Raw genomic sequence first — 26564 nt, 5'->3', positions numbered from 1 at the left:
CTCATAATATAACTGTCATCGAAACCTTAAGCGTGCGGACCCTACGGGATCGAGAACGATGTAGACATGACCGAGACATGTCTCCGGTCAATAACCAATAGCGGGACCTGGATGCCCATATTGGCTCCTACATATTCTACGAAGATCTTTATCGGTCAGACCGCATAACAACATACGTTGTTCCCTTTGTCATCGGTATGTTACTTGCCCGAGATTTGATCGTCGGTATCCAATACCTAGTTCAATCTCGTTACCGGCAAGTCTCTTTACTCGTTCTGTAATACATCATCCCGCAACTAACTCATTAGTTGCAATGCTTGCAAGGCTTAAATGATGTGCATTACCAAGAGGGCCCAGAGATACCTCTCCGACAATCGGAGTGACAAATCCTAATCTCGAAATACGCCAACCCAACATGTACCTTTGGAGACACCTGTAGAGCTCCTTTATAATCACCCAGTTACATTGTGACGTTTGGTAGCACACAAAGTGTTCCTCCGGCAAACGGGAGTTGCATAATTTCATAGTCATAGGAACATGTATAAGTCATGAAGAAAGCAATAGCAACATACTAAACGATCGGGTGCTAAGCTAACGGAATGGGTCATGTCAATCAGATCATTCATCTAATGATGTGATCCCGTCAATTAAATAACAACTCTTTGTCCATGGTTAGGAAACATAACCATCTTTGATTAACGAGCTAGTCAAGTAGAGGCATACTAGTGACACTTTGTTTGTCTATGTATTCACACATGTATTATGTTTCCGGTTAATACAATTCTAGCATGAATAATAAACATTTATCATGATATAAGGAAATAAATAATAACTTTATTATTGCCTCTAGGGCATATTTCCTTCACCTCGCCCGCCGACGCCGGCTCTGGTTGGGGTGACCGCAGCGGGCCGGGGTGGTGCGATCGCACCCAGGCCACCGGCGCCGGGGAATCAGGGTGTGACACCTGGTCAGCCTCGGCTGCCCCCCCGCCGCACTACGTCGCGAGGCTGACTCAGAATCGGCCTGGGCCGATGCAGACGCAGGCGCCGCCACCGCAAAACACGGGTGCTGGAGGTGTTTCAGGAACACCCCGGGTCAATGGGGAGATGATGGGTACAATGCCTATGGAGATGGCCAGCACCGAGGTTCTTCGTTGAGTGGCGGTGGCCGAGGATATGCATGGTAGGGTGACGGGACGGCGGAGAGACCTTTTCTCGGTCCTCCGGGTGTTTTTGTTGAGGGGGCGTCTGGCCCGGGCTATCGGCAGCGGGGAGGCTACCGCGGTCACCGTGGTGGTCGAGGTGGTCGGTTTCGTCAACGGCAGCCTCCTCCGCCTGTGGTCGTTGGGGCGACTACCGCCACTGGGCTGCCGAGGAGCCGGTGATGTCCGGTCAGGCTATGGATGTGGGGTCGGCGCTCACTAATGCTGAGATACCCGGAGTGAGACCACGGTGTCGGCATTAGTGGAGGCGACAGACAGGGCTGACTCGGACATGGCGTCCAAGTGGGCGCGCAAGAAGGAGAAAATGTTGTGCTATCGGTGTGGAGAGAAGGGTCATTTTATTGCTGAGTGCGTGTGTAGGATCGAAAGTATGTCTAGAGGGGGGGGGGGTGATTAGACTACTTGACCAAATAAAAATCTAGCCTTTTCCCAATTTTAGTTCTTGGCATATTTTAGCTATCTTAGCACAAGTCAAACAATCTCCACACAATTCAAGCAAGCATGCAAAAGATTATATGAGCAACGGAAAGTAAAGCATGCAACTTGCAAGAATGTAAATGGAAGGGTTTGGAGGATTCAAACGCAATTGGAGACACGGATGTTTTTGTCATGGTTCGGATAGGTGGTGCTATTGTACATCCACGTTGATGGAGACTTCAACCCACGGAGGGTAACGGTTGCGCGAGTCCACGGAGGGCTCCACCCATGAAGGGTCCACGAAGAAGCAACCTTGTCTATTCCATCATGGCCGTCGCCCACGAAGGACTTGCCTCACTAGCGGTAGATCTTCACGAAGTAGGCGATCTCCTTGCCCTTACAAACTCCTTGGTTCAACTCCACAATCTTGTCGGAGGCTCCCAAGTGACACCTAGCCAATCTAGGAGACACCACTCTCCAAGAAGTAACAAATGGTGTGTTGATGATGAACTCCTTGCTCTTGTGCTTCAAATGATAGTCTCCCCAACACTCAACTCTCTCTCATAGGATTCGGATTTGGTGGAAAGAAGATTTGAGTGGAAAGCAACTTGGGGAAGGCTAGAGATCAAGATTCATATGGTTGGAATAGAATATCTTGACCTCAACACAAGTGTAGGTGGTTCTCTCTCAGAAAATGTGTATTGGAAGTGTAGGTATGTTCTGATGGCTCTCTCCACGAATGAAGATTGGGTGGAGGGGTATATATAACCTCCACACAAAATCTAACCGTTACACACAGTTTGCCAAACTCGGTGGGACCGAATGGTTAAACTCGGTCGGACCGATTCAGCAAACCTAGTGACCGTTAGGATTTTCGGTGGGACTGAGATGCAACTCAGTAGGACCGATATGGTTAGGGTTAGGGCATAACGTAATCTCGGTGTGACCGATTACAAAAACTCGGTGGGACCGATTTTGGTAATAAGCTAACCAGAGAGTTGGTCAGGTAAACTCGGTGGGACCGATTCGCTCATCTCGGTGAGACTGAAATGTTAGAAAATGGAACAGAGAGTTTATATTGCAATCTCGGTGGGACCGATCGCTCATCTCGGTAAGACCGAAACGTTACGAAGGGAAACAGAGATATTACAATCCCATCTCGGTGAGACCGAGATCCCTATCGGTGAGACCGATTTGCCTAGGGTTTGTGGCAGTGGCTATGACATTTGAAACTCGGTGGCGCCGGATAGAAAGAATCGGTGGGGAAGAGTTTGACTTTTGGTTTAGGTCATGTGTGGATGTGTGAAGGTAGTTGAGGATTTTGGAGCATATCACTAAGCACTTTGAGCAAGCAAGCCATTAAGCAACACCTCATCCCTCCTTGATAGTATTGGCTTTTCCTATAGAGTCAATGTGATTTTGGATCACTAAAATATAAAATGTAGAGTCTTGATCTTGAAGCTTGAGCCAAACTTTTTGTCCTTAGAATTTTGAGGGATCCACTTTCCTCATCCATGCCATGCCATTCATTGAGCTTTTCCTGAAATATTAATCTTGGAATAATGTTAGCTCAATGAGCTATATGTTGTTAGGAATTACCAAAACCACTCAGGGATAGTTGCACTTTCAATCTCCCCCTTTTTTGTAATTGATGACAACATATAGATCAAAGCTTCGACAAATGATAATAAGAGTGAAAGATATTGTCTCTTTGAGAAGTATGTGAAAAGCAAGAGCTCCCCCTAAATTTGTGCATATCTTAAGATTTGCTTTGGACTGCAAATGCACAGTGAGTTAGGATCATGGGTTACTCTTCCATGTCACATACATCTTGGTGGAGCGCTCAAAATGATAAGAATTAAATACATGCACTCATCACCAAGCAAAGTGAATGATCATATAAGGATAAGTAAGATAATATCATCTAACAAGCATAAGTGTAGCTTAGGCTGGTCACAATGGGCAAGAACATAGTCTAGTAACTTACACACTTTCCTAGACTATGTTACTACCTCCACAGTGGGTAGGAACATCTATGTAGTGTCATGCAACAATGTATTTATTATGTTATAGACTCATTGTTTCTTGGAGTGTGTGATGTTCCGGTAACTTAGCTAGTTACCACAAGCACCTCTCTCTTCATTAAATATGTGACACATAAGCAAAGTTGTATTGGAGTGTGTGATGTTACTCCTAAGTTCCTCCCCATTGTGACTAGCCTTATGATCAACCACATGATCATCAATGTCTCACAGATAATAGCATAGTATCTGAAGCAATCAAAAGCAACCAAAGTTCAACCAAGAAGACAAGAGAGAACAAAAGCAAACTCTCTCTCTCTCTTGAAGCCTATGATCTATACATTTTTCTCCCCCTTTGGCAACAAGTTACCAAAAAGTTCATAGAAAATGCATAGCACTAAAACGTCTCTCAGGCTTGGTCTTCAGGTGGTGGTGTCCGGAGAACTCCAAGAACGTAGGCTTCAGTCGAAGTAGATGGAGCTGCTGGGGTAGGTGCTGGAGCTGGTGGCACTGAAGCTGTAGCTGGTGCAGATGAAGTGGCTCTGGTGTCTGTTACTGGCACTGCAGTTGATCTCTGAGCTCTAGGCACTCTGGCAAATGCATCAGTGGTTGTGGTTCCCTTCCTCTCCTGCATGTCATCCTGTAGCTGCTCCACAACAGACTGAATCTCAGCTACTTTGACATCTAAATCATAGAATTTTTGTTCCATGATTCTTTCCAGGCTCTCCTGGTTTTGAGTTAGGGTGGCCAACCCCTTCTCAATCCTCAGAGTTGATGCTATCAAATAACCAAGCTGGTCCTGCTTGCTTTTCAAAAAGTACTCAGATGCCTCCTCTTGAGTTGGCATCTTGGCAGCCTTCTCTTGCTTTGCTTTCTCCTTCTTCTCTTGAGCTTGTACTGATGATGGTTCATTCTCATTCATCACAACTTGATTGTCCTCGAAGTCTGGGTAGATAGGCAAGTGTTCCTTATCCAACAAGTATGTGTCTGTGCCCATCTTTGAGTTTATCAACTCCTGGATTTGTGGGGCATATCCACAACTTCTCTTTTGGTCTGCTGTTGTCCTCTTGATAGTCTCAACCATGAGGCTCATGACCTTGAATTTCTGTGGCACATCAAATATCTGTAGCAAATTAATTGCATGCCCTTTGATCATGTTGTGGTCACCTGACTTGGGCAAAAGAGTGTGCCTTACGATCCAGTTGATCGTTGGCAATCCTGATAGAAGAAAATGGACTGACCCAAACTTGAAAGTCTCAAGAGCTTTGTCTGGGATTTCCTTGTACATCTGTGACATGGAATTGTGATCCATCTTTTTCTTGGCATAAATATCCAAGTCATCTTCACTTTCCTTTGGGGCATTGATCAGATTGGCCCATTCCTCAATAGTTGATTGGTATCTCGTTCCTTCAGACATCCAAACTATTCTGCCATCTGGATAAAAATTCAATATTTTTCGTGCCTCTTGTGAACTTTGCAATGAACATGGTCATTTAAGTTATACTCCCTCCGTCCGAAAATACTTGTCATCAAAATGGACAAAAAGGGATGTATCTAGAACTAAAATACATCTAGATACATCCCCTTTTATTCATTTTGATGACAAGTATTTCCGGACGGAGGGAATACTACATTATACTAATAACTAGACTTGGGTAAAAGACTAACTTACAAAATATTCAGCATTCTAATGTTTCTGTTTTTGAGAAAGCGCAAAAGCCTCATGTTTCATTCCATTGAAAAGTTAGAAGAGACACAGTACGCCCCAAATGGGCCAGAAAAGAAAACCATTACAGTCTGACCCGTGGGCTTCTAGAAATGAGAGGTGGTATGTGATTATGTTTGTATCAACATTAGAAATTATTTTAAGACATGATGGCAGAAAGCTTCAAAATCAATAGTAAACAGGATTTGTCAGCATCCACAGCTCTCAGTTGCAGAACAGAATCATTTGGCTGGCGAAAGAAGCAATAGCCTGAAAAGGAAAACCAACCTATTGGGATGCTAAACTTCACCAAAAAGAACTCATCGATGTTTGAGAATCAATTATAGTCTACCAAAAAGAAATAGCACCGTATGAAAAACATGAAAAAAAGACTGGTGAGCAGGGCCACAGTTCAGAACCTCTTCTATGTTATGGTTTGATGCGACATAACCATGCTACTCACACTGTGGCCTGTGGGTGGCTCAAACTGAAAAGATGGGGATAAAATGTTGAACAAATAAGAAGTTCTGTGTTCCTTGTGGGTTGTATCTTGTTTTCCAATACATAAAAATGCCAGCTCTAAACCATGAGTATCCAACAAAAGGAAACATGCCTGATTAAATGAAGAGCATGTGGTAGCCAGCAGCATTCCACTAGATAACAGCTTGAGCATGCAATTGTGTCAAGATCCACCACCAAACTACACCATTCTTTATTAGCCCTTGCTGGCAATAAGTGGAACATGACAATGTGATGGTTCATCTCAAGGACAGCAGACATAATAAAAAACTGCAGTGAACATGAGACGACTTTAGTGTTGTGATCTCTATGCTTCTGTCAAGATCTTAAGGCATAGCAGACAGCATCAGGGAGATGTAATGGCATGATTCTTCATGTCTACTAATCAGATGCTACAGTACATCTGTGCACTTATTTGTATAAATAGGCGTCAGCGGAACGGTAGATACATCAAACTAGAAGCTCTTCCTTCTTCCTCTCTTCGACCACAATACAGAGCAAATCTTCAAGCTCAGACATGGCTTTCCACCAAAGATCGACAAGTTTGCCTTCTAGGCCTCACGTCAGTGAGACCGAAGTCGAGCAAGAACTCCACAGCCTAGAAGCAAGCATCTCTTCCTCCAATTCCATCAGCACGATGTGCGTTGGTCTCAGGAGTCTTGCAAACATCTACGATGCTCTTGAAGAGATGATTTGCCTACCAAGCAACCAGGTTTGCTCCTCCAAGCAGAGGAACATATTGGATGGTGAAATTGAAGGTTCTCTCGAGCTGCTAGATCTGTGCAGCGCCATGCAAGAGATCTTCGTCGAGGTGAAGGCTATCATCCAAGAGCTGCAAGTGGCTCTAAGGAAAGGCAAGGATGCCGCCTCTCAAGCCAAGATCCAATCTTACACCCGCTTGGTAAAGAAGGCCAAGAAACATTTCAAGAAGACTGCGAAGAAGGCTCCTGCAGCTTTCAGGATAGTCATGCTGTTGGTCAAGGCCAGAGAGATCTCTGTCTCTCTGCTGGACTCCACACTCCATCTCTTGTCGAAGCAAATCGAAATGCCTAAACAGTCTCTTGTTTCCAAGGCATTTCACAAGAAGAAGGCAGCTGTTTGCAAGGAGGAGCAATTGTCAGGGCTAGAGTGCAGTATCGGAGATCTCGAGAGCGGAGTAGGACATCTGTTCAGGAAATTAGTCCAGAGCAGAGTTTTTCTACTCAACATCCTTAGCTCGTAGATACTCCCAAGTCACTCTTGACACTCTGATTGGCATCCACCTTTTAAGGAATAGCTGATCTTCATACAGTTTTCCCATATTTATACACGAGATAGTATAAATGTAAATGATACTATAGAAAGAGAAACAGAAGTTTTGATCCATTTCACCATTTCATGCTTGATGTGTGTTTTGTGAGTCTACTATACTTTATTTTAATGTCCTTAGTTAGTGGATCTTGCTTCTTGTGCATGAAACATGCCAGATCAAAGTCACAAGGTCTCAACTTGCTGTTAGCAGAATCAATCAATTTTATTATCCAGATTCTTTACCACCACCACATGTCCACATGGCTGTGCAGTCTGGCACTAGAATTATATATATATATATATATATATATATATATATATATATATATAGTTTCATATAGCAAAGTCTAAACTAGTACTCTCAAGTTTTAACATCGTCGACATCTATATCATTTAAGCATTTAAGGTGAAAAAACAACAAAAACATTTATCTTAGAAGCACAACCTTTTGCATGTCCTACAGGATTAACAATAATCTGAGCAAAGCGTAATCCAACCTTTTGCACTGATATTGTCATGTACAGTAGCCTTATTAATAGCCTTTCTGAACAAGGGCTTGTGGAATCGGCCATTGAGTAATTTCAAAGCAGGCCATGTAAGCCTGGTATTTTTTGTTTCAGTGCTGTGGCAAAGGGTTTGTGCAGAGCTGCGCGATGGGAGGAAGCTGGGGAGCTGATATCCGAGATGGCCAGAAAGGATTGTCCGCCAAATGAAGTGACATCAATATACTAATCAATTCCTTGTGCCAAAAAGGGCTTGTCGATCGTGCAATCTAGGTGCTCGAGCAAATGCCAAAGTATGGAAGTACACCTGATATTTTTTTTGACCGGAAAGTACACCTGATATTTTCATATACAATGCTCTTAACAATGGCTTTTCTGAATAAGGCTGTCCGGATGATGCCCGCAAGTTATTAAGCTCTATGTCGTGCAAGCCTGGTGCCGTTTCCTATAATTCTACATTGAAGGGTTCATGTAGAGCTGAACGATGGAAGGAAGCAGAGGAGGTTGTGGATATGCTTAGAAAGAAGTGCCCTCTAAAGGAAGTAACATTCAATTATGCTACTCAATTGTTTATACCAACCAGGTTAATTTGAGTCAACCTTTGAAATCTCTTGAGAAAATGCCAATAATATAAAGTTATGCTGGGTCATCTACACTGCCCCCGCGAAGGGCGCTTTTGTAAGCAAGAGTCTGAAGGATGCCCCGAGTTATGAATCAGCGCACTTGTGCAGGCCTGCCACAGTTCGCTCTTATGCTTCAAAGGATTTGTGTAGAAATGAGCAACATGTAAATGCCAGAGTTTCTGGTTGAGATCAGCGCCGGGAGGGTAATCCAAATAAGGCCTCTTTTGGTTAGGCTGGATATAGCCAGGATCATGGCCTGATCCACGCCAGTGACACAAAACGTGATGTAGGCAACCGGATGAGGTGAGGCCATCTCTCCCTTCTGATTCTTGTGTTGAGCGCCCCTGATTCTCCTCTTTCCCCTGCTTGAAAGAATTGGCGGGCATGGATCTTGGGCTGGAACTAATTTATTATGTATCAATATGATGTACTGCATATTGCCGCTTTTACTAGACATGCACATGCCTGTTTTTACCAATTCATGTTTGTCTCCTGTATTCAGATTTCAGAGTAGAATCAGCTATGTACCTTGCTTTTGTGAAGAGAAACTGTCTTTAGTTGAACAAGCGCTGCCGATGCCATTCTTAGAAAACTGTGTTATATATATACCTATATAGATGCGCTAGTTTTGCTTGCTTTCCTTCTCAAAGTATACACCAAGAGCCTGCATAATGCATCCTCATTTTTCGCAGCTTCTCATCTGTTTGATTTACTGTTTCTGCAGATATTGCAACTACTACTAGCTGGAGGGAGCTTGTTGATTAAGGAATGTACTATATTTTGTTGTAAGGAGAAAAGTCAGTTGCAACAAAGAATTATTTGATTTTCTGTCAGTTACCAAGTGATCTCAGATGTTTTGTTCTGTCTGAAATGGTTGAAATATTTAAAAAGCATTGTACTTCTGAGTAATTCTGAAAATCCATGGTTTCCTTCATATCTGGTTCTTCTCATGCGCCATCTCCACGGGAATTCTGGATGATGAGTATGTGTTATAAACTTATAATCCAAATACCTGCTCGGTCAGCTTCTGAAGATGGGAAGTTCAGAGTTCAAGCAAACAAAGGTATCTTTCTGAAACAACACTTCCATTTCTTTGGCTTCTTAATCTTGTGCAGTTACTTGACAGTTCAAGACTTTTCAATTAAAGGGCTCAGGAGTCTTATACTTTACAACATTCTATTTATTTCAATCATTTCTTGGATGATCTGCTAAGCTTTTCTTGATTGTATCAATCCGTTATATATTCGGTAATCAAACCAAGTAAGTTGACACAGTATACCTACAAGTAGGTTGTTCTAATTCCATGAGATGTATTAGTTTCTATCTCTGACCTTTAGAAAACATACATGCTCATTGAAACTGCATTGCTAAAAAAATTAAACAGTAGAGAAAAAAGGAAAATAATCAAGTCTTGAATTTTCTGTGTCCAGGAAGACTGTAAAAGTGAAACAATGTAACCTTATGGAAATTTGACCTCCCAAACTAACCCATTGGATGACCAGACCTGGGTAAAACACCCACTTACAAAATTTGCAGCATTCTACCGTATTTTTTTGGTTGAGAAAACGCAACAGCCTCAAACTGACCAGCAAACAGGATTTGTTAGCATCCATACTTTGTGATGTGGCAAGTGACAAATCTTTCATTCACAGAACCGAACCATTTGACTGGCAACAGAAGCAATGGCCTGAAAAGGAAAAAGAGAGAATGTAAAAAAAAATAAAGAGCTCCGTGTTTCTCCAGCACATAAAAATGCCTGCTCCAAATCTTGAGGTTATCACGAATATATCCAACAAATGTAGAGCATGCTGGTAGCCAGCAGCATTCGTCTAAATAATAGCTTGAGCGTGCAATTATGTCTGACCCACCATCAAATTATACCATTCTTAATTAGCCCTTGCTGCTATAAGTGGAACACTGCAATGAGACGGTTCATCTCGAGGGTAGCAGACCACAATATAAAATGTAGTGAACATGAGACGACTTTGGTGTTGTAACCAATACACTGCTGGCAGATCTCAAGGCATAGCAGACAATATCATGGAGATGTAATGGCATGATTCTTCATGTCTACTAATCAATGCTACAGTACATCTGTGCACTTATTTGTATAAATAGGCGTCAGCGGAACGGTAGATACATCAAACTAGAAGCTCTTCCTTCTTCCTCTCTTCGACCACAATACAGAGCAAATCTTCAAGCTCAGACATGGCTTTCCACCAAAGATCGACAAGTTTGCCTTCTAGGCCTCACGTCAGTGAGACCGAAGTCGAGCAAGAACTCCACAGCCTAGAAGCAAGCATCTCTTCCTCCAATTCCATCAGCAGGATGTGCGATGGTCTCAGGAGTCTTGCAAACATCTACGATGCTCTTGAAGACATTATTTGCCTACCAAGCAACCAAGTTTGTTCCTCTCAGCAGAGGAACATATTGGATGGAGAAATGGAAGGTTCTCTCGTGCTCCTAGATCTCTGCGGTGCCATGCAAGAGATCTTCGTCGAGATGAAGGCCATCATCCAAGAGCTGCAAGTGGCTCTAAGGAAAGGGGATGTTGCAGCTGCTCAAGCCAAGATCCAGTCTTACACCCACTTGGCGAAGAAGGCCAGGAACCATTTCAAGAAGGCCACGAAGAAGGCTCCTGCATATTGCAGGATGGTCATGCTATTGGCCAAGGCCAGGGAGGTCTCTGCCTCTCTCCTGGAGTCCACACTCCATCTTGTGTCGAAGCAAATCGAAATGCCTAAACAGTCTCTTGTTTCCAAGGCATTTCACAAGAAGAAGGCGGTTGTTTGTAAGGAGGAACAATTGTCGCAGTTAGAGTGCAGTATCGGAGATCTTGAGAGTGGAGCTGGACATCTGTTCAGGAGATTAGTCCAGAGCAGAGTTTCTCTACTCAACATCCTTAGCTCATAGATACTCCCAAGTCATTCTTGGCGCCCTCCGATCGGCATCCGCCTTTTAAGGAATAGCTGATCTTCATACACTATACTGTATAAATGTACATGATACCATAGAAATAGAAAGTGAAACCAAAGTTTTGATCCATTTGACCATTTCATCCTTGAAGACGTGTTTGTGATCCCAGTTTTTGATGCCCATGGTTAGTGGATCTTGTTCCTTATGCATGAAACATGCCAGATCAAAGTCACAAGGTCCCAATCGATCAATTTTACTATCCAGATTCCCCACCACCACCACATGGCTGTGCACTACTCTGGCACTACAACTGAGTATATCATTTAAGCATTGAAGGTGTCAAAATAAGAAAAAAACATTTACTCCAGAACCACAACTTTTTGCATATTCTACAGTATTAACAATAATCTGAGAAAGACATAATCCAAACTTGCCAGTGCACAAACTTTTTCGTCACTTTATATGCTCATTCCCGGGGTCTCTGAGAATCAGTTAGTACGACTAAGAGGTTAGATATTAAATGGTCATGCCGCTCACACGGTGGGTGGCTGAAAGCCTCAAGCTGAAAACAGAATATGGGGATAACATGCTGAACCGCTAACATGGATCTTTTGCAGTGGATCTTGTTTCCATGGCCTAAACATGCCAGCTCTGACTGTTGAGGCTTTAACCTGTAATTTGCAAGAGTGCCCACCAAGGAAAATACCTTATTAAATACAGGTATGTCACAGCTCAATGTTAGGTTAGCGACCCATTAAGTAATTGCATGGGCGTGCAATTATGCTGAAATCGACCATCAGACTAAACCACATCTTTTTGATTGCTTCTTGTTGCCAATTGCTGGAACATGATATTGTGATGCCTCATCTCAAGGACACTAGGCACAGAAAACAAAATGTACTAAACATGAGAAGACTTTAGTGTTGCGATCTCTATGCGTCTGCCAGATGTCAAGGCATAGCAGACAGCATGTGGCCGATGTAATGGCATGATTCTTCATGTCTACCAATCAGATGCTACAATACAGCTGTACACATCTTCTGTATAAATAGGCGGCAGCAGAACGGGTAGATACATCAAACAAGAAGCTCTTACTCTCTGCTCTTCTCCTCCTCTCATCAACCACAAGGCAGCGATAACCTTCAAGCTCAGATATGGCTTTCCACCAAAGATCGACAAGTTTGCCTTCTAGGCCTCACGTCAGTGAGACCGAAGTCGAGCTAGAGCTTCAGAGCCTAGAAGCAAGCATCTCTTCCTCCACTTCCATCAGCACGATGTGCGATGATCTCAGGAGTCTTGCAAACATCTACGATGCTCTTGAAGAGATTATTTGCCTACCAAGCAACCAAGTTTGCTCAGCCCAGCAGAGGAGCATGTTGGATGGAGAAATGGAAGGTTCTCTCGAGCTGCTAGATCTCTGCAGCGTCATGCAAGAGATCTTCGTCGAGATGAAGGCCATCATCCAAGAGCTGCAAGTGGCTCTAAGGAAAGGTGATGATGCAACTACTCAAGCCAAGATCCAATCTTACACCCGCTTGGTGAAGAAGTCCAAGAATCTTTTCAAGAAAACCGCGAAGAAGGCTCCTGCAGATTGTAGCATGGTCATGCTGTTGGCCAAGGCTAGAGAGATCTCGGTGTCTCTCCTGGAGTCCACACTCCGTCTCTTGTCGAAGCAAATCGAAATGCCTAAACAGTCTCTTGTTTTCAAGGCATTTCAGAAAAAGAAGGCAGTGGTTTGCAAGGAGGAGCAATTGTCAGGGCTAGAGTGCAGTATGGGCGATCTCGAGAGCGGAGCAGGACATCTGTTCAGGAAATTAGTCCAGAGTAGAGTTTCTCTACTCAACATCCTTAGCTCATAGATACTCCTGAGTAACTCTTGACGCCCTTCGATTGGCATCCGCCTTTTAAGGAATAGCTGATCTTCATACAATTTTCCCATATGTATACACTATACTGTATAAATGTACATGATAGTATAGAAAGAGAAACCAAAGTTTTGATCAATTTGGCCATTTCATGCTCGAAGATGCATTTGTGATACTTTATGTCGATATCCTTGGCTAGTGGATCTTGCTTCTTATGCAGGAAACATGCCAGATCAAAGTCACAAGGTACCAACTTGTAGTTAGCAGAATCAATCAATTTTATTACCCAGATTCTCCACCACCACCACATGGCTGTGCAGTCTGGCACTACAATTGAATACATGTTTCATACAACAATGTCCAAACTTTTCTTTTATTTTATACAACAAGGTCCAAACTAGTGTACTCAAATTTTAACATCATCGCATCTATATCATTTAAGCTTGGAAGGTGAATTAAAAAAGCATTTACTGTAGAACCACAGCCTTTTCCCTGTTCTTTAGGATTAACAGTAGTCGGAGCAAGACCTAATCCAAACTTGCCACTGCACAAAGCTTTTGTTCCTCTCCATATAATGATTCTCAATACACAGAGAACAATCGATGCTTTATATGCTTCCAACTTCACCAAAAATAAAGATGCTGATGTTGGAGAATCAGTTGGTATGACCAAGAGGTAATAAGATTGTACAGAACATTGACAAAACAGGTTGTCAAAACTGTAAGAGTTTCTTTCCACAGAATTTTTATAAATTTTATATAAAGTATATACAAGTAAGTAAAAGGAAAAGAAATAAAAAAAGCTACCTATCTATCTAACTGTGCAGCTATACAAGAGAACAGCTATGAAGCTAAACCGAGAAAGCTAAACCCAAACTAGGTGTTTAGAAATAAAAACTTAGCTCTCGAAGGCACTCTGTGTATCAAAATCTTCTTTCTGTAAGCTTCAAAATGAAAAAAATGAGGATAATGCGAAACCGATGATAGATCTTGAGCAGTGGATCTTGTTTCCATGGCCTAAACATGCCAGCTCCAGTCGCCGAGGCTTTAACTTTTATTTGCAAGAGTGCCCACCAAGGAAAATAATTTATAAAGGCATGATAAAGCTAGATGCTAAGTTAGCGATCTTTTAAATAATGGCTTGAGCGTGCAATTATGCCAAGATCCACCATCAGACTAAACCTCCCTGCTGGTTCTTGCTGCCAATTATTGGAACATGATTATGTGATGGCTCATCTCAAGGACAGTAGACACACAAAACAATGTACTAAACATGAGAAGACTTTAGTGTTGCGATCTCTATACTTCTGCCAGATCTCAAGACATAGCAAGCAGACAGCATCTGGGAGATGTACTGGCATGATTCTTAGTGTCTACCAATCAAATGCTACTGCTTGTACATTTCTGTATAAATAGGCCTCAACAGAGCAGTAGACACATCAACCCAAAACTGTTCTTTTCTTCAACTCTCATCACCTGCAATACAGAGTAAAGCTTCAAGCTCAGATATGGCTTTCCACCAAAGATCGATCAGTTTGTCTTCTAGGCCTCACGCCAGTGAGACCGAAGTCGAGCTAGAGCTTCAGAGCCTAGAAGCAAGCATCCCTTCCTCTAATTCCATCAGCACAATGTGCGATGGTCTCAGGAGACTTGCAAACATCTACGATGTTCTTGAAGAGATTATTTGCCTACCAAGCAACCAAGTTTGCTCCTCCCAGCAGAGGAACATATTGGATGGAGAAATGGAAGGTTCTCTCGAGCTGCTAGATCTCTGCAGCGCCATGCAAGAGATCTTCGTCGAGATGAAGGCCATCATCCAAGAGCTGCAAGTGGCCCTAAGGAAAGGGGATGATGCAGCTACTCAAGCCAAGATCCAATCTTACACCCGCTTGGTGAAGAAGGCCAAGAATCTTCTCAAGAAGAACACGAAGAGGAGTCCTGCACACTGCAAGATGGTCATGCTATTGGCTAAGGCCAGGGAGGTCTCTGCCTCTCTCCTGGAGTGCACACTCCATCTGTTGTCGAAGCAAATCGAAATGCCCAAACAATCTCTTGTTTACAAGGCATTTCACAAAAAGAAGGCGGCCTTTTGCAAGGAGGAGCAATTGTCGGAGTTAGAGTGCAGTATCGGTGATCTCGAGAGTGGAGCAGGGCATCTGTTCAGGAAATTAGTCCAGAGCAGAGTTTCTCTACTCAACATCCTTAGCTCATAGATACTTCCAAGTCACTCTTGAGTCTTGACGTCCTCCGATTGGCATCCGCCTTTTAAGGAATAGCTGATCTTCATACAATTTTCGCACAAGTATACACTATACTGTACAAATGTACATGGTACCATAGAAAGAGAAAGAAAAGTTTTGATCCATTTGACCATTTCTTCCTTGAAGATGTGTTTGTGATCCTAGTAGTCTATTTTGAAGCCCATGGTTAGTGAATCTTGTTCCTTATGCATGAAATATGCCAGATCAAAGTCAAATGGCCTCCACTTGTACTTAGCAGAATCAATCAATTTTCTTGTCCACTACCACCCATGGCTGTGCAGTCTGGCATAATTAGTGCACTCAAACTTTAAACATAGTCGACATCTATATCATTTATGCATTGAAGAAAAGAAAGCATTTACCCTAGAACCAAGCTTTTTGCATGTTCTACCGGATCAATAATAATCTGTGCAAGACATAATCCAAACTTGCCATTGCGCAAAGTTTTTGTTTATAATGATTCTCAACACACAAAGAACCCTTTTCGAGAAATAATACACAAAGAACAACTGATTCTTTATCTGCTTATTTGTTATTTCAAAATTCACCTAAGTAAAGATGCGGATGTCCGAGAATAAGTTAGTACAACTAAAAGGTAATTGGATTGTACAAAGACATTGAAAAAAAAGACACAACACAAGCTTGTCTGTGTAGTGGTTAGATATGAAATTGTCATGCTACTCACACGGTGGGTGGCTGAAAGCCTCAAACTGAAAAAATGGGGAACACGCTGAACCACTAACATGAATCTTGTTTCCGTGGCCTAAACATGCTCCGACCGTCGAGGCTCTAACTTGTGATACACAGCAGTGCCCACCAAGGAAAATACCTTATTAAAAGGCATGTTACAGCTAATTGCTTGGTTATTGATCCATTAAATAATGGCATGGGCGTGCAATTATGCCAAGATCCACCGTCAGATTAAACCGCATCTTTTTGATTGGTTCTTGCTGCCAATTGCTGGAACAAGATAATGTGATGACTCATCTCAAGGACAGTAGGCACAGAAAACAGTGTACTAAACATGAGAAGACTTTAGCGTTGTGATCTCTACGCTTCTGGCAGATCTCAAGGCATAGCAGACAACATGTGGGAGATGCAATGGCATGATTCTTCCTGTCTACCTATCAGATGCTACAACACAGCTGTACACATCTTCTGTATAAATAGGCGGCAGCGGACTGGTGTATACATCAAACAAGAAGCTCTTATTTTCTGCTTCTCCTCCTCTCATTCACCACAAGACAGCGATAAGCTTCAAGCTCAGATATGGCTTTCCACCAAAGATCGATAAGTTTGCCTTCTAGGCCTCACGTCAGTGAGACCGAAGTCGAGGAAGAGCTCCACCACCTAGAAGCAAGCCTCTCTTCCTCCAGTTCCATCAGCACGATGTGCGATGGTCTTAGGAGTCTTGCAAACATCTACGATGGTCTTGAAGAGATTATCTGCCTACCAAGCAACCAAGTTTGCTCCTCCCAGAAGAGGAACATGTTGGATGGAGAGATGGGATGCTCCATTGAGCTCTTAGATCTCTGCAGCACCATGCAAGAGACCTTCACTGAGATGATGGTCATCATCCAAGAGCTTCAACTGGCTCTACGAAAAGGAGATGATGCTGCTGCTCAAGCCAAGATCCAGTCTTTTACTCGCTTGGCAAAGAAGGCCAGGAAACATTTCAAGAAGACTGCCAAGAAGCCTGCATCCGACAAGATGGTCATGCTATTGACCAACGCAAGAGAGATCTGCATCTCTCTGTTGGAGTCCACACTCCATCTCTTGTCGAAGCAAATTGAAATGCCAAAGCAGTCTCTTGTCTGCAAGGCATTTTACAAGAAGAAGGCCGTTGTTTGCGAGGAGGAGAAATTGCAGGAGTTAGAGTGCAGCATCCAAGATCTTCAGAATGGAGCAGGAAATCTGTTTAGGAAATTAGTCCAGAACAGAGTTTCTCTTCTAAACATTCTTAGCTCATAGATACTCCACATCACTCTACTCACTGTGATTGGCATCCGCCTTTTTGAGGATGATCCGATCTTGAGACAGTTTTGCCATATGTATAGAGTACAAACGTACAGAAATTATAGAAACAAAGACCAAAGTTTCGATCCATCTCAGATTTTGCGATATTGATAAAATCTCTTTGGGCTTTGTGATGAATATATGCATGACAAGAGGAAATGTGTATGATGTGAATCCATCATGTAGTTGCTAGGTTTTTGTTATTGGTCATTTTTGTGGTAAATGTTAACAGTAAAATGATTATAGACCTACAATATGTAAGTTTTGTTTACAAGTTAACATTACCTTAAGATTCTTTTTTATCTGTACCTTAAGATTCTTGATTAGTACACAATCTTGATTAGCCAGGTCGAAGCCACATGGTTGATGGCTGCGCAAGATTCCCTTCAAAGTTGCAAATGCTGTCCATCATAAGCTCAGTTATTATTTTGGTATGTATCTACCTTCTTATTCTTATTCATATATGATAAGTTTTCAGTGCTGCTAAAATCATATGGCTAATTTTCATGGATAGATTAAGTTAAAGAATGAAATAAAAAATGTTCTTAACAACAAAAATAATCCATATGCACATACGAAAAGAAATTATATGCTGGTATCTTCTGCATAATTTTATTTTATGTTTGATGGGAGATAATTATTGGATTGAGCATCATGAATTTATGAGATACCATATCCTAATGTTAACACATTAACAACAATAAAATCTATACTGTAAAATAGAAATATTTTGCCTCATCAAGGCATGGTACTATATTTTTGTTTGTTTCTTCGCCCCTCTTACATTGTATACGAACGCCAGTAAAATCCATTACAACCCTATACACTAAAAAAACTCATTCAGCTAAGAATTCGTGACGAAATTTACCAACATATTTGTCCAAAAACCTTAGAACCATGCCTGTTCAACTATTATCTTGACACTCAATGGCGACAACATATATATGCTTAATATCTCACAGAAAATGCAAGCATTTTGGGGCCACGAAGAGGTTTGTGCGCTTGAACACCTGTACATTTGTTAGCATTACTAGATGAATTGCATGCATCCAACTGAAACAGGCCAGCGATGTTATGAAGAGTCAAGAGTTCAGCGAAAAAGGCTTTCACCCGGCTTTATATATAAAGCAACGATCAGAGATACAAATCCGAATACAACACGCCACTGAAAAATGCAACACACGCACAACCAAGGCAAGATACAAGGGTGCCGATGCATCACAACACTACCCAATCGACCACCAAGCAAACTACAGATGAGCCAAAAAGAACCACTTGGGGCCAACGAGGACCTCTCGAGAACTAGTCACCGAGAAGAAGTGAATCGGGACAATGAAGGAGCATGGACTCCATGGCGGTGCCTTCAAGAAGGGCACGTCCGAATTGTCACTACCGCCCGATCCCGAAGATCAAGTTTTCACCTAGAGCAATGTGAAGAAGAAGGGAACACCAGGATGGAGCCTTCATGAAGGAAACAACGCTCGCGGCCGCCGCCACCATCGTCCTGAAAGAACCGGGCGAGTAGTGCACTCCGGTGTTAACCCTCCCTCCACCAAACCACCATGCTACGCCGAACATCATCAACCATATGCCACCCGCATGACCTTGGCTGCCCAACTGCACCCATGACGCGTGCTCCGCCCACGAACATCGCGTCTCCCGCCGCCAAGGCCGCTGCCCTGCATCCAAGCACCTCCGTGAGCACCCGAAGGCCTTGGCTTTGGCCTAACTGGCAGCCCCCAACCGACGAAGCAGCCAGCAACTGCCTTGCCTTGAACATCACCAGAGCCTCGCCAGACGGCACACGGCTGAGGAAAGGGGAAGGGGGAGTGGACGCATCCAGACTAGCGCACCCCCGCACCGGTGACGGGTGGCCCGACATCGGGGCCTCCCATCCCTCCTAAGAACTCCCCACCGGACACACCCCCGTGTCGCCTCACCGTGGCGGCCGACGGGGCTCGACGTGAGGCCACCAACGACTGCCCGCCCATCGACATGGAGAGCCAAGCCACCCCTCACCCGCATCCGAGAGAGCTCACCGAAGGACCACCTCGCGGCGCCCACCGGCCACACCAGCACTGGAGCACCGCCGGGGCGCTAACCCCCACTACAACGCAGGCGCCTCCGCGGCCTGGCCAGAGCCGCCTAGCACCCTGCCACCCCAAACCGGAGCAGCCGTGTCGTCAGCCGCAACGCCACCTCCTTAGCCTCCTCACCGGCCACCCCCAAAGGCGTCCGCTTGAACACCTCTACATTTGTTAGCATTACTAGACGAAATGCAAGCATGCTGCCGATGTTATGAAGAGTCAAGAGTGTAAGGTTGGACAACGACTGTTAGCAGAACCAGATAGCACAACGCTGGAACATGCGCATGAAGTCAATGACTCCTTACACCAGCAAGACGAAACCACACGTCGACACCCTCGTGCAGATGAGTTTGCCACTAACAACTAAGACACCGCTGCAGCATGCCAGCGACAAAGCATGAAGAGGGCTAGTCATCACACACATAATCAAGCTGTCTAGCTCATCCAGCACAAAAAACTGATCCTTGTGTGCGAGTTTGCCCCTGATAATTAAGACACTTTCGACAGGCCCATATACTCCATTCATAAATGTATAAAACGATAAGAAGACAGCAGAGCGGCATAAACTTGCCTTGAAGATGGGGGACAAACTCTCAGGGCTTGAACTGACAAGATTCCACTAAAAATGATAGCTTGAGCATGCAACTATGTGAAGATCCATCATCAAACTATACCATTCTTAATTAGTCCTTGCTGCCAATTAGTGGAACATGACAGCGTGAACATGAGACGACTTTAGTGTTGGGATCTCTGTGCTTCTGCCAGATCTCATGGCTAATGCAATGGCATGATTCTTCATGTCTACTAATCAGATGCTGCATCACAACTGTACACACACCTTCTGTATAAATAGGCGTCACCAGAACGGTAGATGCATCAAACTAGAAGCTCTTCTTTCGTCCTCCTCTCATCAACAAAATCACAGAGAAAAGTTTCAAGCTCAGAAATGGCTTTCCACCAAAGATCGACCAGTTTGCCTTCTAGGCCTCACGTCAGTGAGACCGAAGTCGAGCTAGAGCTACAGAGCCTAGAAGCAAGCATCTCTTCCTCCAATTCCATCAGCACGATGTGCGATGGTCTCAGGACTCTTGCAAACATCTATGATGGTCTTGAAGAAATCATATGCCTACCAAGCAACCAAGTTTTCTCCTCCCAGCAGAGGAGCATGTTGGATGGAGAAATGGAAGGCTCTCTTGAGCTGCTAGATCTCTGCTGTGCCATGCAAGAGATCTTCGTCGAGATGAAGGCCATCATCCAAGAGCTGCAAGTGGCTCTAAGGAAAGGTGATGATGCAGCTACTCAAGCCAAGATCCAATCTTACACCTGCTTGGTGAAGAAGTCCAAGAATCTTTTCAAGAAGACCGCGAAGAAGGCTCCTGCAGATTGTAGCATGGTCATGCTGTTGGCCAAGGCTAGAGAGATCTCGGTGTCTCTCCTGGAGTCCACACTCCGTCTCTTGTCGAAGCAAATCAAAATGCCTAAACAGTCTCTTGTTTTCAAGGCATTTCAGAAAAAGAAAGCAGTGGTTTGCATGGAGGTGCAATTGTCAGGGCTAGAGTGCAGTATCGGCGATCTCGAGAGCGGAGCAGGACATCTGTTCAGGAAATTAGTCCAGAGCAGAGTTTCTCTACTCAACATCCTTAGCTCATAGATACTCCTGAGTTACTGTTGACGCCCTTCCATTGGCATCCGCCTTTTAAGGAATAACTGATCATCATACAATTTTTCCCATATGCATACACTATACTGTATAAATGTACATGATACTACAGAAAGAGACACCAAAGTTTTGATCAATTTGGCCATTTCTTCCTTGAAGATGTGTTTGTGATGCTTTATGTTGATATCCTTGGCTGGTGGATCTTGCTCCTTGTGCATGAAACATGCCAGCTCAAAGTCACAAGGTCCCAACTTGTAGTTAGCAGAATCATTCAATTTTATTACCCAGATTGTCCACCACCACCACATGGCTGTGCAGTCTGGCACTACAATTGAATACTCAAATATTAACATCGTTAGGATCTATATTCATTGAAGGACTGAAAGTGAAAAAGTAACGAAAACATTTACTCTAGAACACAACTGACTTCTACAGATATTTCATGGAAGATGAATATTCGATTGACCATGATAGATTTCGGACATACCATATCTTAATGTTAACACATTAATAGCAATAGAATCTCACCTGTAAAAGGGAAACATTTTGCCTCATCAAGGCATGGGGCATAGACATTGGTAATATACTTCTGTTTATCCCCCCCCCCCCCCCCCCCGGTTACATCGTATACTAATACCACTAAAATCCATTAGAACCGTATACACTAAAAAAAATCTCATGTAGCTAAGAATTTGTGAGAAAATTTACCAACATATTTGCCTCTTCAACTATAATCTTGTCACTCAATGGCAACGATTTATATATTCACAGAAAATGTAAGCATTTCTGGACCACAAAGAGGTTTGTGCATTTGAACACCTCTACATTTGTTAGCATTACTAGACGAATTGCAAGCATGCCAGCAATTTTATGAAGAGACAAGAGTGTAAGGTTGGACAACGGCTGTTAGCAGAACCAGATAGCACAATGCTGGAACATGCGGATGAAGTCAATGACTCCTTACACCAGCAAGACGAAACCACACGTCTCGACACCCTCGTGCAGATGAGTTTGCCACTAACAACTAAGACACGGCTGCAGCATGCCAGCGACAAAGCATGAAGAGGGCTAGTCATCATACACATGATCAAGCTGTCTAGCTCATCCAGCACAAAAAACTGATCCTCGTGTGCGAGTTTGCCCCTGATAATTAAGACACTTTCGACAAGCCCATATACTCGTTCATAAATGTATGAAACGATAAGAAGACAGCAGAGCGGCATAGACTTGCCTTGAAGATGGGGGACAAACTCTCGGGGCTTGAACTGACAAGGTTCCACTAAATGATAGCTTGAGCATGTAATTATGTGAAGATCCCTTATCAAACTATACCATTGTTAATTAGTCCTTGCTGCCAATTAGTGGAACATGAGATGACTTTTGTGTTGGGATCTCTATGCTTCTGCCGGATCTCAAGGCTGATGTAATGGCATGATTCTTCATGTCTACTAATCAGATGCTGCAGCACAGCTGTACACATATCTTCTGTATAAATAGGCGTCAGCAGAATGGTAGATGCATCAAACTAGAAATCTTCTTTCTTCCTCCTCTCTTCGACCACAATACCGAGCAAATATTCAAGCTCAGACATGGCTTTCCACCAAAGATCGACAAGTTTGCCTTCTAGGCCTCACGTCAGTGAGACCGAAGTCGAGCTAGAGCTTCAGAGCCTAGAAGCAAGCATCTCTTCCTCTAATTCCATCAGCACGATGTGCGATGGTCTCAGGACTCTTGCAAACATCTACGATGGTCTCGAAGAAATCATCTGCCTACCAAGCAACCAAGTTTGCTCCTCCCAGCAGAGGAGCATGTTGGATGGAGAAATGGACGGTTCTCTTGAGCTGCTAGATCTCTGCAACGCCATGCAAGAGATCTTCGTCGAGATGAAGGCCATCATCCAAGAACTGCAACTGGCTGTAAGGAAAGGTGATGACGCAGCTATTCAGGCCAAGATCCAATCCTACACCCGCTTGGTGAAGAAGTCGAAGAATCTTTTCAAGAAGACTGCAAAGAAGGCTCCTGCAGATTGTAGCATGGTCATGCTGTTGGCCAAGGCTAGAGAGATCTCTGTGTCTCTGCTGGAGTGCACACTCCATCTCTTGTCAAAGCAAATCGAAATGCCTAAACAGTCTCTTGTTTCCAAGGCATTTCACAAGAAGAAGGCAGCTGTTTGCAAGGAGGAGCAATTGTTGTGGCTAGAGTGCAGTATCGGAGATCTCGAGAGTGGAGCAGGACATCTGTTCAGGAAATTAGTCCAGAGCAGAGTTTCCCTACTCAACATCCTTAGCTCGTAGATACTCCCAAGTCACTCTTGGCGCCCTCCGATTGGCACCCGCCTTTTTAAGGAATAGCTGATCTTCATACAATTTTGCCATATGTATATATACACTATACTGTACAAATGTTCATCATACTACAAAAAGAGAAAGAAAAGTTTTGATCCATTTGACCATTTCTTCCTTGAAGACGTGTTTGTGATCCCAGTATAGTCTATTTTGAAGCCCATGGTTAGTGAATCTTGTTCCTTATGCATGAAACATGCCAGCTCAAAGTCAAATGGCCTCAACTTGTACTTGGCAGAATCAATCAATTTTATTGTCCACCACCACCACATGGATGTGCAGTCTGGCATAATTAGTGCGCTCAAATTTTAAACATCGTCGACATCTATATCATTTAGCATTGAACAAAATGAAAATTACCCTACAACCAAGCTTTTTGCATGTTCTACCGGAACAACAATAATCTGAGCAAGACGTAATCCAAACTTGACATTGCGCACAGTTTTTGTTTATCATGATTCTCAACACACAAAGAACCCTTTTCGAGAAAAAATACACAAAGAACAACCAATTCTTTATATGCTTATTTATTATTTCAAACTTCACCTAAGTAAAGATGCCGATGTCCGAGAATCAGTTAGTACGACTAAAAGGTGACAGGATTGTACAAAATCATTGAAAAAAAGAGACACACAATAAAAGCTTGTCTGTGTAGTGGTTAGATATCAAATGGTCATGCTACTCACACGGTGGGTGGCTGAAAGCCTCAAACTGAAAAAATGGGGATAACACGCTGAACCACTAACATGAATCTTGAGCAGTGGATCTTGTTTCCGTGGCCTAAACATGCCAGCACCGACCGTCGAGGATCTAACTTGTGATACCCATCAGTGCCCACCAAGGAAAATACCATATTAAAAGGCATGTTACAGCTAAATGCTAGGTTAGCGATCCATTAAATAATTGCATGGGCGTGCAATTATGCCAAGACCCACCGTCAGACTAAACCGCATCTTTTTCATTGGTTCTTGCTGCCAATGGCTGGAACATGATAACGTGGTGACTCATCTCATGGACAGTAGGCACAGAAAACAATGTACTAAACATGAGAAGACTTTAGTGTTGCGATCTCAAGGCATAGCAGACAGCATGTGGGAGTTACCATGACATGATTCTTCATGCCTACCAATCAGATGCTACGACACAGCTGTACACATCTTCTGTATAAATAGGCGGCAGCGGAACGGTAGATACATCAAACAAGAAGCTCTTATTTTCTGCTTCTCCTCCTCTCATCCACCACAATACATTGATAAGCTTCTAGCTCAGATATGGCTTCCCACCAAAGATCGATAAGTTTTCCTTCTAGGCCTCACGTCAGTGAGACTGAAGTCGAGCAAGAGCTCCACTGCCTAGAAGCAAGCATCTCTTCCTCCAATTCCATCAGCACGATGTGCGATGGTCTCAGGAGTCTTGCAAACATCTACGATGGTCTTGAAGAGATTATTTGCCTACCATGTAACCAAGCTTGCTCCTCCCAGCAGAGGAACATGTTGGATGGAGAGATGGAATGCTCCATTGAGCTGTTAGATCTCTGTAGCACCATGCAAGAGACCTTCGCCGAGATGATGGTCATCATCCAAGAGCTCCAACTGGCTCTAAGAAAAGGAGACGCTGCAGCTGCTCAAGCCAAGATCCAGTCTTTTATTCGCTTGGTGAAGAAGGCCAGGAAACATTTCAAGAAGTCTGCCAAGAAGCCTGCATTTGACAAGATGGTCATGCTATTGACCAAGGCAAGAGAGATCTGCATCTCTGTGTTCGAGTCCACACTCCATCTCTTGTTGAAGCAAATTGAAATGCCAAAGCAGTCTCTTGTCTGCAAGGCATTTTACAAGAAGAAGGGAATTGTCTGCAAGGAGGAACAATTGCAGGAGTTAGAGTGCAGTATCGAAGATCTTCAGAATGGAGCAGGAGATCTGTTCAGGAAATTAGTCCAGAACAGAGTTTCTCTTTTAAACATTCTTAGCTCATAGATACTCCACATCACTCTACTCCCTGTGATTGGCATCCGCCTTTTTGAGGATGAGCCAATCTTGATACAGTTTTGCCATATGTATACAGTACAAATGTACAGAAATTATAGAAACAAAGACCAAGGTTTTGATCCATCTCAGATTTTGCGATAAATTGATAAAATCTCTTGGGGCTTTCTGATGAATATATGCATGACAAGAGGAAATGTGTATGATGTGAATCCATCGTGTATTTGCTAGGTTTGTGTCACTGGTTTCAGTTCTGTGGTAAATGATAACAGCAAGATGATTTTAGACCTACATGCAAGTTTTTTTACAAGTTAACATTACCTTAAGATTCAATGTTTTTTGAGCTGCACAAGATTCTTGATTAGCACACGATCTTTATTTTATAGATTTCACTGATCATGCATAGGACACGCCAGGTCGAAGCCACATGGTTGATGGTTGCGTCACACCTAGCCAGATTCCCTTCATAGTTGCAAATGCTGTCCATCATAAGCTCAGTTACTATTTTGGTATGTATCTACCTTATTATTCTTATTCATATGATAAGCTTGCATTGCTGATAAAATCATATAGCTAATTGTGATGGATAGGTTAACGGAAAAAATGAAATAAAAAATGTTCTTAATAATAAAACAATCCATATTCACATAGGAAAAAATTGTATGCTGGTTTCTTCTGCATGATGTTATTTGGTATTTCATGGGAGATGATTATTGGATTGAGCATCACGGATTTTTGAGATACCATATCCTAATGTTAATACACTTTTTTTTAAAAGGAGGATGACCCCCGGTCTCTGCATCTGGAAAATGCATGCAGTCATTTTATTAATTATGCACAAGGACCTTACAAGGTAATACATCAATATGTCTGAATCCGCCATCTTTGCGACATGTGTCGCAACTCCTATCCAATTGATGAAGGGATGCAATAAGCCTGAGCCGAATACCGAGACCTCTCTAACATCTCACCAAAGCCTAACATCTAAAACCGAAGGCCTGAACGAAGCCACATACTAGGTGTGGGGCACAAACTGGTTTGACGCACGCTCAAGGGTCGCCACCACCATCTTCCACCAGTCTATCTTAAGAGCAGGTATTGACGCATCGTCCTTGCCAGTCCTGCCGCCGACGGT

General features: G+C 43.2%; 4 protein-coding genes and 4 pseudogenes across 5 annotated transcripts in view; all 8 read left to right on the top strand.

Annotated features, from left to right (window-relative positions):
- The window catches only part of LOC125546084 (uncharacterized), a 36892-nt pseudogene extending 22949 nt beyond the window's left edge, over positions 1 to 13943 (top strand). The window contains exons 4-7 of the transcript XR_015599058.1: positions 7766 to 7971; positions 8063 to 8604; positions 9026 to 9364; positions 11835 to 13943. The product of XR_015599058.1 is annotated as an uncharacterized LOC125546084 (transcript). The remainder of the gene's footprint in view (positions 1 to 7765; positions 7972 to 8062; positions 8605 to 9025; positions 9365 to 11834) is intronic.
- On the top strand, positions 5295 to 7263 carry LOC147981852 (uncharacterized). The gene has a single exon (XM_087514136.1). It carries the CDS (start codon positions 6403 to 6405, stop codon positions 7105 to 7107), a length of 705 nt encoding a protein of 234 aa, XP_087370262.1. The 5' UTR covers positions 5295 to 6402; the 3' UTR covers positions 7108 to 7263.
- Positions 9371 to 11344, top strand: LOC125546086 (uncharacterized). Its single transcript, XM_048710227.2, has one exon. It carries the CDS (start codon positions 10510 to 10512, stop codon positions 11212 to 11214), a length of 705 nt encoding a protein of 234 aa, XP_048566184.2. The 5' UTR covers positions 9371 to 10509; the 3' UTR covers positions 11215 to 11344.
- Positions 13944 to 14132: 189 nt separating the features above from the next.
- LOC147981851 (uncharacterized) lies at positions 14133 to 15823 on the top strand (annotated as a pseudogene).
- A 189-nt stretch (positions 15824 to 16012) lies between these two features.
- LOC125546090 (uncharacterized) lies at positions 16013 to 17644 on the top strand. Its single transcript, XM_048710230.2, has one exon. The coding sequence runs from the start codon at positions 16612 to 16614 to the stop codon at positions 17311 to 17313; it is 702 nt and encodes a 233-aa protein (XP_048566187.2). The 5' UTR covers positions 16013 to 16611; the 3' UTR covers positions 17314 to 17644.
- A 2683-nt stretch (positions 17645 to 20327) lies between these two features.
- On the top strand, positions 20328 to 21665 carry LOC147981850 (uncharacterized). Its single transcript, XM_087514135.1, has one exon. It carries the CDS (start codon positions 20392 to 20394, stop codon positions 21094 to 21096), a length of 705 nt encoding a protein of 234 aa, XP_087370261.1. The 5' UTR covers positions 20328 to 20391; the 3' UTR covers positions 21097 to 21665.
- Positions 21666 to 21718: 53 nt separating this feature from the next.
- Positions 21719 to 24372, top strand: LOC147981849 (uncharacterized; annotated as a pseudogene).
- A 318-nt stretch (positions 24373 to 24690) lies between these two features.
- On the top strand, positions 24691 to 25439 carry LOC147981848 (uncharacterized; annotated as a pseudogene).
- The last annotated feature ends 1125 nt before the right edge of the window (positions 25440 to 26564 follow it).

The sequence above is a fragment of the Triticum urartu genome, chromosome 3A (assembly GCF_056163025.1).
Source record: "Triticum urartu cultivar PI428250 chromosome 3A, HENAU_Tu73, whole genome shotgun sequence".
Classification (NCBI taxonomy): domain Eukaryota; kingdom Viridiplantae; phylum Streptophyta; class Magnoliopsida; order Poales; family Poaceae; genus Triticum; species Triticum urartu.
The sequence above is the reverse complement of the archived record's forward strand: the minus strand, read 5'-3'. Positions and strand labels throughout refer to the sequence as shown.